At 42.8% G+C, this 9,943-nt stretch overlaps 1 protein-coding gene across 1 annotated transcript in view; it reads left to right on the top strand.

Moving 5' to 3' along the window:
- Positions 1-26: 26 nt before the first annotated feature.
- Positions 27-9,943, top strand: part of JAG1 (jagged 1) — a 36,622-nt gene continuing 26,705 nt past the window's right edge. The window contains exon 1 of the mRNA XM_026845506.1: positions 27-357. Within this exon, the coding sequence (XP_026701307.1) occupies positions 94-357 (264 nt within the window). The 5' untranslated portion in view covers positions 27-93. The remainder of the gene's footprint in view (positions 358-9,943) is intronic.

The raw sequence follows: 9,943 nt of genomic DNA, 5'->3' as shown, positions 1-9,943 counted from the left end.
TTTTTTTTTTTTTTTTTTTTTTCTCCTCCGGTTCTTTCTTGGGATTAACAGGTGACTTTAGCGTCGGGACAGTTCGAGTTGGAGATCTTATCCATGCAAAATGTGAATGGTGAACTGCAAAATGGAAATTGCTGTGATGGCACCCGAAACCCAGGAGATAGAAAATGCACCAGAGATGAGTGTGATACTTATTTTAAAGTTTGCCTGAAGGAGTATCAATCGCGGGTCACTGCTGGCGGTCCTTGCAGCTTTGGATCCAAATCCACTCCTGTCATCGGAGGAAATACCTTCAATTTAAAGTACAGCCGGAATAATGAAAAGAACCGGATTGTTATCCCTTTCAGCTTCGCCTGGCCGGTGAGTTGCGTGGCCTCTTCTGGGTCTGCTTCTGTTGGACGGTGCTGTTTGAGATGGCCATAGTGAGCCCAGCTCTAACTTCTTGCTCAGGAGCCAAGGGACCAGGTCTGGGGAGGGAGCAGGCATCTTGGGAAAAGCGTCGGGAATCGGCAGCACAGAAATGAGTAAAATGTTGGTGGTGTTTTTGTTTTTGTTCCCTGGGGCTCACAATGCACAGCCTGTTAAATTTGAAAGTCAGATGTGCAGCGAGGGGGATCTAAATGGGTCAGGGAAGCAAACCCAGTATCTCTGCACTTTACAGCATGAATAAGTCTCTTGAGACTTAGAAGGTCAGAAGTTCATTTTTTTTCTTTTTTTTTTCTTTTTTTTTTCCCCTAACCAGTGAAATCTTGGGCTTAAGCCAAAAGAGCAGTGGGTTAGGGGCTGTAGAGGGATCCCGTGTGAAAAGTGTGTGTCATAGCTGGCCTCCTTCCCTGGAGCGTGTTTGGGAAGGCTTCCTGCTTCTCCCAAGGGGAAATCTCACTGCACTGCTTGGTGTTGATGGGAGCCACTGCTGCTCTTGGTGAAGTAGTTGCCAGCCTCCCTGAGAAGCTTGCTGTATTTTGAGGTACTTGCGGACCCTAGCAACTAAAGGCTGAGAAAAGCCTGGCCTTAGCTGTTGGTTCATTTCGCCCACTCCTCCCCACAGCACACCTTTTCCTGGCTACTTGTCTCTGTGGTCCAGAGATTCTGGCTTCCCTGTACTTGTGTGCAGAACTTGATAGCTTGGGGGAGGTGGGGCTCTCAGGCTCTTTCCCAGCATTGTCCACTCTCGCAAATACTGGTCAGTCTTGCAGAGCAGTGAGATGGAGGACTCAAGGCAACCCCTTGATTAGCCGAAGCCTGCTTTGTTGTTGGTCATGTAAAGAACACTTGCTTAGACTTCAGTGCAGCTTATTTCTTCTGGGGTGCTCAGAGGGTTGAAGCTTTGATACGTTCAGCTCTGTGGAGGAGTGCTCTACTTGCTGCATGGAAACTGAGGACCACCTTTGCAAAACAGCCATTGCCCAGGACAGACCCATAGTGGCAGGTTCCGGGGATGTAGGCTTTCTGGACATACAAGAGTGCCATGGCCTTGGGTGGCAGGAGGTGCGTTGTGTTGTGCCCAGCAATGCTGTGTGCAGGCAAGCAAAAAACTGAGGGCAACTGCTCTGGGGGGCTCTTACACACACACACACCCCCACCCACCAGTCTGGCTTTTGAGGTGGCTCTCTGGGGTGCTGTGGTCAGAAAGCCAAAAGCTCCCAAATTTATGCTTCTAAAACTTATATTTAGGGATCACCTAGGAAACAGAACTGTTTTCCCCCCCATCCTCTTCTCCAGAGGCGCTGAGAAGGCAATTTCCCACCGACTGCCTTGGGATATGTTGATGCTCAGCAGTTTTGAAAATCCAGTCATCCTAACCTAGATGCCTAAGGTCATTTTTGTGAGGGGAGGAGGGCTCTTACGGGCATGCAGCGAGGGGTGAATCTTGGTTTCCTATCCTCTGTCACTATCACTGCTGGCGAGGTGGAAGCATGCGTAGACTTTCCGCTCCCTCCAAAGCTTGGCCCTTCCTAGGCAGATAAGAACTGGTTGCTGGGAGGGCCTGGACTTTTTTTTTTTTTTTGGGGTGGGGGTGGAAAGCCCGCCCCAAAAGCATTCCTTCTCCAGTTGTAGTGTAGACACCCACTTCGTAGTCCTGCAGCCAAATGCTGCAGGCAGCCATGTGTTCTTGAAGTGTCCTGTGCTGCCTCCTACCTGCCTCCTCCGTCAGTTGTGACTTCTGGAGTATTGAGAGCTGCAGAGCCACGAGGGTGAAATAAAATCTGCGTTTTTAAGGAGATAGTATTACAAAGTACAATAGCAGAGTTAACAAAAGTATTCTCTGTTGGAAGTACAAGTCCTCCCTTTCTTTCTCTTTTCTTTCTTTTTTTTTTTTTCCCTAACATGAAATGAGATAAAACTGTTATCAAATATGCCATCAAAGGGATAAAGGGCTTTGTAAAAATCTGAGGTATCTGAAGCTTTGCCAATGGCTGCAGTGCTTGTGTTGCAGATTTTGTCTTTTTTCAGAAGTCAGGTTCATCAAAGATTTTTTTTTTTTAAACTAGCCCCCCTATCCTGCTCCCAGTAATTCAGGTGCCTTGACTCTGAAGATACGTGTATGTATATTAAAATGATGTGAAAACTGAACATGTTCCTCCTAACAGCTCCTCACTTCATAGAGTTGGGAAGGGAAATCTGTCCACAGAGGGTGGGTTTGGAGGGCTGGGGACCCTGGGAGGAGTTTCTTAAGCTTGCCTGCATCTTAGTAAAAGAAATGCTTCTATTGTCCTGCTGAATCTAATTGAGCACTGGAATCCTAGAGCAGCAGCAGCAGTAAAACTCCGACGCAGCATTTGAAATGTGTGAAACTTGATGACTTCAGACACTCTGGTTCCTAAGACTGGAATTTTTGGAATAAACTCTTGCATATTCCCATGCAGAAATGCACTTTCTGAGATTGTGATGGTAGTCTGTTTGCAATTATCAAGTCTGCCTCCCAGCTTTAACTTCCATAGGACACAGCTTTTATCCTAGCTATTGTGACTTTCAAATGGCATTTGAACAAAAGAATATCTAATGTGGCAAAGCTCCTATTTATACTAAAATTGTATACACAAAACGTTTTAGGCATTTTGAAAGCTCTACAGATAAAGTAGTAAACTGAATTAGTCAACTCAAAACTGAGGCTGGAATTTCAGAACTTAAAAAATTATTTAGGTGGGTATATGTTGACTTTAGTAAAAGCATGAGACTAGTGTTGCATTTACCAGTGTGGCTAATGGTGAGAGATGTCTTTGAATACATCCAACTGAAAATTGCGATGAAGGTGGTAGGAGCCAGACCAACATGTTAATCATATTGTACTTCAGAATTCATACTCATCTCTGAATATTTGTTGTGTTCTACTGTCTGAAGGAGGCTTTTCTTGGATGTTCCAGCTTCAGTCAGTAACATTAAGAAATCTTGTTGCCTTGACTACTTTTTTAAAAAAAAAAAAATCTCTTCCCATGTCAAGCTGCCCCCTTATGCCATTTGTGAAAAATAGTTATATTGCATTAAAGGCCTTTATTCATCATGCAGGAGAGGAAGAAGAGAGGATGGTTTTAAATGTATTGTTAGATCTGGCTTTGTGGTTGTAATGTCGATTTGCAGTGTCAGAGCCTTATTAATAACTTAGGTGGTTTGCTCTTGTCAGTTTGATATGTACCCCTGTGAGTAATGGCTGTGGAGATGGTGGGCCATAAATTAAGTGATGGGAGGTTTGAGTAAGTTGCTAGGAAACCGGCCAGCAGACCAGCATAAAAGAACTAGAGTGCATCAGAAGGCTGCCCCTGCAGTAGCTAGCAATTCTTCAGTAAACTGAAACAATAGTGATGATGATTTAAAAAAAAAACAAAACCCAAACAAACCAAAAAACCCAAAACACTAAACAAAACCACAATGCATAGGCTTGCTTCCTGTATTTCTTTTGAGACTTCAGTCACTTTCTTGACAGGCAAACTTGGCTTGTGAAGCCATATAGAAAAGTACAGAACAAAAGAATTTCCATGTTCCACTTGTCAAAGTCTGTCTCAACAAGTTTTGTTTCATGGTAGACACATGCTCTTCTTTGACATAAATCAAATATCTTGCCTTTCTTAGAGAAGCCAAAGTGTGATTTGTGCTATAGCTTAAGGGAGCTGTGCATGAATTAACTAAGCAAATCTTAGCACTAAACTTTGCTTTTATGTAAAGAAAGATCTTTTGGGGGTTTGGCAAGACTGTGAGTAAGGAGGAGGTCAAACTTGGCAATTCCTTTGGTATGCATAGCTCCAGTTTCAAATGGCTTGTTTATCCTGAAATTATGATCCTTGTAATTATTTAATATTGGGGCCAATTGCATGAACACATCAGGAAACTACTGAGGTGGAAAAAAAGCCTCCAGCATCTAAATGACTTCAGCACAAAATACAATTAAAAAGAGGTTTGAACATCATATTTCAACCTTACTCTAAAAAATACAATAGTCAGCCTTTCCCCTCTTTAATGACAAATCTTACTGCTACTTGTTTCTGAAGACGTAAAATACGTTTTCTGGGTAGACATTGTTTTTTTTCTGGCTACAAAGAGATAATAAAAGAACTTTAGTGTTTTTTAAGCTTCATGAACTTTTTCCCCCATCTTAACACAAGAGGCTTCCAAAATACTAATCTGCAGCTAATATTAAAGTTAAAAACCTTTTGAATCTGAAAGAATCAAAAAGAATCAACTCTTTTTAAAAAACAAGCTCTTTTAAAAAAACAAACAAACAAGCAACAAACCAAACAACAAAACACAACAGTAGGTCACAGCCATAAAACTAAGGCTTGTTTTTTGATTTTTGATTTTTGTTTCTCCTTCCTTGCAGTTAACTTTTTAAAAACTTGTAGAAGCAAATGTTAGATATTGTTCAAGCTTTTCTTAAAGAATGCCCGGTAAGTCATCTTGGAGCACAGGCAGATCAGAAGATATTTTTATAACAAAATGCATATTAATCAAATTCCCACTGTGCCATTTATTGTTGACTAATAATTTACGAATAAATCTTTAACACTCAAAGTGCAATGTTTTGCCTAGGATTACTATCCAAAACAGAGCCAAGAGTATTAAGTAACATCTGAAGAGTAATTAGCACCCACAAGGCTGGTTTGTTGTTTTTTTTTTTTTCCCAGGACTGCAGAGAAGTGATGCATCCATTTGGAGGCTTTGGACTTTTTACATGGTCTTAAGAGTTATTTATGTTCCAGTCAGTTCAGAACTTCAGCTTCCTGTTAAATCCATTTGACTGTATTACCATAATATATCTAAAAATAAATCCTTATCTTGCCTGCTCCCAGAATTTTGGTTCTTGTTATAATAAAGGCCTGCTCCAGTTTAGCTTCTGTGGCAGCTAGATTGGGCCTGGCATTGGAGCTTATTCCTAAACTTTCGCAGACTGCATATATCCAGCACTGTCAGTTTGTTTATGCAGCTGGAAAACTCTGTGTTTGAAAATGAATTGCATAAAATTGATGCTTTATGCAAGAAAACATACCGTTTCGTTGTGGACTGAAAGCTGGAATAGAAGTAAACTACTTCAGAAGCTAGTAGAGTTGGGCCTTTGCTAATGAAGTGAGGTGCGGTACACGAGGCTTGCACTCATCATTATACACGACACTTATTCCAGCTTCAGTTCTTAAGGCTGATGCCCTGCAGTATGTGCAGAAACCTTAAGCTACAGTTCGTAAAAGTGTTTCTGTGTAGATAACACTAACGACATGATTGGTTTTGAAAATCCAAACAGAGTTTCTGCCGATGAATAGAAGTTATCTGTGTTCATTGACACCGTACTGATAATTTTACCAGGTAATTCATATGCCTGAACATGGGGAAAGATGTCAAAACTAGAAGCTGTTGCATTTGTTTCCTGTTAGTCTGTGAAGCTCGTGATTCTGTGGTAACTATTCTGCAGCATAAATTACACTCGTTATTCTTGTAGTATTCAAAAGAAACTGTAAAATGTGGATAGAAGTGGTTAAGTGGTTTGTAAATAGTCAAATATCCAGAGTCCTTTACCAGCTCAACCCAGTTCTTATGCACTTAGGTAAATAAGTAGAAAGGCTTCTTGTTCAGGCTTGCTCTGTGTGAACCTGACTGTTTTGCTTGGCTGGCTACTAGGTATTCTCTCTATTAACCTTGCCACCCTTTTGTAACTGGTGCATTTAATTATCACTAGGATGCTTTAAACAGGTAGGGGGACTGATAAGAGCAGGTAATCTGCTTGTTGGGGAAGGTTGAAAGCAACCATTGACATTCTGGCCTACCTGCTAGTCTCTGACAAGTGGGGCTCCATGAGAAAATAACTCCGTAACCAGATAAGGTGCTGATTAAAATGCTTTTGTCGTATGAAGCACACTAGTAGCTGAAATAACTTAAAATCATTAGTTTAAAAAGAAAGAAAAAAAAAAAAAAAAAAGGGGGTTTTTTTTTTTTTTTTTTTTTTAAAGGAGGGGAGGAGGGAGGACCCCAAGTCTCCCCCCTCTATCCCAGTACATTGTTTAGTTAATGCATGCTAGTTTTATGATTGGAATACATTGTAGTTCGGCCACCCAGACAGAGGCATTGACTGCTAATATTAACCAAGAACAATAGTGTGGCCATACTGACTGCAGTGAGGATTACAGAACATAATGAGGCCTATCCAAAAATAATGCTAATACAGGACAAGCAACAGGAAGCAGCAGTAGACTCAGCATTGCTCGGCTCCCAGACAAACCATGGACTTACTTCACACAATGGCAACTTCAGCACATTATGTATTCACAGGATACTCATTATTCCAGCAGGCTTGCCAGATCAGAGATCAGCCTGGTTTACTGGATGCTTAAGCGTATGCATAGTTTGGATAGCGGTACTTTTGTGTCCTTCATCATTTGGCAGGAGGGTGGCAGTTGCATCGCAGAGAAGGTCTTGACTTCGGTTACTGACTTGGCTTGTGCCAAGGCAGAATGGGGAGTGGGGGTGGAAATCTCTCCTGGAAGCTGCTAATATAGCTAAATTTGGTTTTGTGTCATCTTTATGTGGCAGTGAAGTGTTTACTGGCACTAACAGCAATGAAGGAGCTACTCAAAATGAAGACTAAAGGAACAGTGTGCTTTGTTTTCATGTGGGCATATTCTGATGAGGCTTCTGGCTGGGCTGCCCAGCTCTTGGCCGTGGACTCTGAGGCGTGGGATTGTTACAGCCTTGACTTTAACAGATGCAGAGCTGAGAGTAACAGCTTCATAGGGTCTTGCCTTATCCTTATATAGGCTGACCCAAAGATCTTCCCGATGATGTTGCATTTGACAAAGGGTTAAGAGGGGTTAGGTTGTTTCCCTCCTTTTCCCAGACAGATCTGTATCTCCTCTGAACGAGGAACCGCTTGCCTTCAGCTCCCGTGAAGGAATATTCTGTTGTCAGAGCTGTCTGGCTGGCTGTGGCATGATGTTGTGACCCATCTGTGTAGCATCATCGTGACTTGTCACGTGGCAACAGGGCTACCCAAGCAAGTGTTGCTGAGGTTTAGAGGAAGAGCTTTTGTGACTAGCCTTCCCTCTGCTCGGAGATGCCCTCCTCCCTTGCCCTCGGGACAGTTTCCTTCTTCCTCATCTCACCCTCTCTCAGCTGAAGGGAGAGGGGATTGCTGGAGCTCTTGGCAATTTGCTGTGGCTGTGTGCTGGTCTCCTAACTGTCTGCCCAAGGAGGCAGGCAGGGTGCGAGCACTGTTCTCAAACTGGTCTCCACAGCTCTGCGTGGCTGGCAGAGCACGAGGAGAACATTGCTGGGCTTAACCTGCTCTCCTTGTTTGGCAGAGGAGGAGCAAGCACAGCATCCAGAACGCCAACTTCCCACTGCATTTGTCTAGTCATGGTTTCACATGCTCAGCAAAGCTCTTGCATGGTTTAACCACAAGTATAGGAGAGAAAGAAGTTTGACTAGTTGCAACCCCTTTCAAAAAGGAGGCAGTCCTTTCACTAATGAGCCTGATATTTTAATCTTGCTCTGTCCGGCTGACTCGCAGAATGCCTTTAGCAGCCAAAGTACAAAAACACCTCTTTTGGGTGGATGTCTGCATGAAGGGAGGGAAGAAGGTAGTCAAGCTGAGAGCTTTAAACACCTTCTGCTTACCTGGAGCTGCTAGTGTTTCATTTAAATAACCAGAAAAGAGGTTGTCTCGCCCTTTGAGACCCTTAAAAGGGGCAGTTTCTGATGGATTTCAGGGTCTTCAAAGTCTTTCTTGAGTTGTATTATCAATGGATCAAGACTAAATCCTGGTGTCTCATTGAGGAAAATGGCCCTTGCTTATTGGTGCTTTCTCAGTTTTTTGGAGTGTGAACTTAACCATTTCCATCCTCTCATGGTTTAACTCATAGGAGTTTTGCTTAAATTTGACCGTGCAGCCTTTCAGTCCTCTGGGCTGATCAGACTGTGGATGTTCTGCAAACTGTGCCGGCTTGCTGTTCCTTTCAAGCTGCTTTTCCTCTGGTGCCAGAATCCCTGCCTTCTGGTCAAGCTCAGGTTTACAGTAGCTAATTGGGTGTGACTCTGGAAAGTTCACTGCTGCCTTGTTGCCTAGGACATTGCTTTGATGGAATAAGGTGCATGATGTGGAATTCTTGTGTCTGGATGTATATATTTATTCAGAGATGGGCAGAGGTCATCTGTGGGCATGGGAAAACTTAAACCTCCACGCTGTAAGTAGTCATTCCTGAGATATCTGAATCGTTGATCTATAGAGTGGGGATGATATGCACTTTAAAAAAAAAAACCTCAACAGTGCAGTCTTTGCACAGAACTGGTTTCTTTTTTTGGGTGGGGGTGGGAATTGGCTGGAGGTATGTGATAGTTGGATTGTTGAGGGGGGCTTGCTACTGTTGTCGTGGGGCTGTGGGTGTCTGTGTGCCTTTTGTTTAGAAGTGTTCCATCTTGAACACAAAGTCCTGTCCTTTCTTTGCCTCGTGCTGAGAGGGACAGAGCCAAGAGATTAAACTGCCATTCTTTGTATCATCTCTTTTCAGGACAGGGATTCTTCATTTAAAATATTCAGATGAGGTGGGAGGAGGCACACAGAAACAAGGGAATTGCTAGGGTAGGTCTATTCCCCCTGCATTTTGTTTCCATCCAGTTAAGCAGAAGCGTCTCCTCTCTTTAAACAAACTCTGTTGGAAAGTGGTCACACAAGTATCTAGTACTTGTAGCACTTAAAGCTAGGATTCAGCCTTTCCTTTCCTTAAGGGCTAGGTGTGTTGGTAAACAGTCCTGAGAACCAGCTGGGAACTGTTCCTATGAGTTTAGACAAAATATCTCCCAAAACAATTATGCAAGGCCAAAAGGAAAACATCCTTCACTTTATTGGAAGTGTAGTGCTCGTTGCCGTAATTCATTCTCTAGATCATAATATTTTTTTTCAAGCTTGCAGTGACATGTTGTGCTTGTGCTTCTCAATATTGGTAATTAAACCAGTGAGGAAGCACCCAAGATAGTGCAATCTGTAACATGGCTCAGGAGTTCTATTCTGTTTTTTTGGGGGGGTTGTGGATTTTTACCTCAGACTTGTGTAAGAACTTCTTAAATCTGCTTTAAACGATGTTAAATAATCATGTTTTATCGTGGTTTATTTTCAGGGGGTTTTTTAAGCTGGCAGACTGCATCTAGAATAGTAACAGACAACATGTAACTTTTATGAAATATTAACCAAAAATTGTTTGGGCCAGTGGAGCCTCTCAATAGAAGTTTGGGTGCATGTCTTGGCTTGCCCAGCTTTGCTTACTTTGGAAGCATTTTCCCACAGTTATCAGTGAATGAAATGGAATCCTAGTCTGCTTTGAATATGAAACATATTTAAGCTATATTGCAAGCCAATGTCCATCACAAACTAGGTTTTCATTCAGAGGCTGCATGCTGTGTCCAGTCGTGAGAAAGCAGTCTGCTTCAACTCTTTCCTTCCCCCCCCCCCCCCCCCCCCCCCCCCCCCCCCCCC

The sequence above is a fragment of the Athene cunicularia genome (assembly GCF_003259725.1).
Source record: "Athene cunicularia isolate RWA chromosome 3 unlocalized genomic scaffold, athCun1 chr3_part1, whole genome shotgun sequence".
NCBI lineage: Eukaryota > Metazoa > Chordata > Aves > Strigiformes > Strigidae > Athene > Athene cunicularia.
This window is presented reverse-complemented; position numbering and strand designations above follow the sequence as displayed.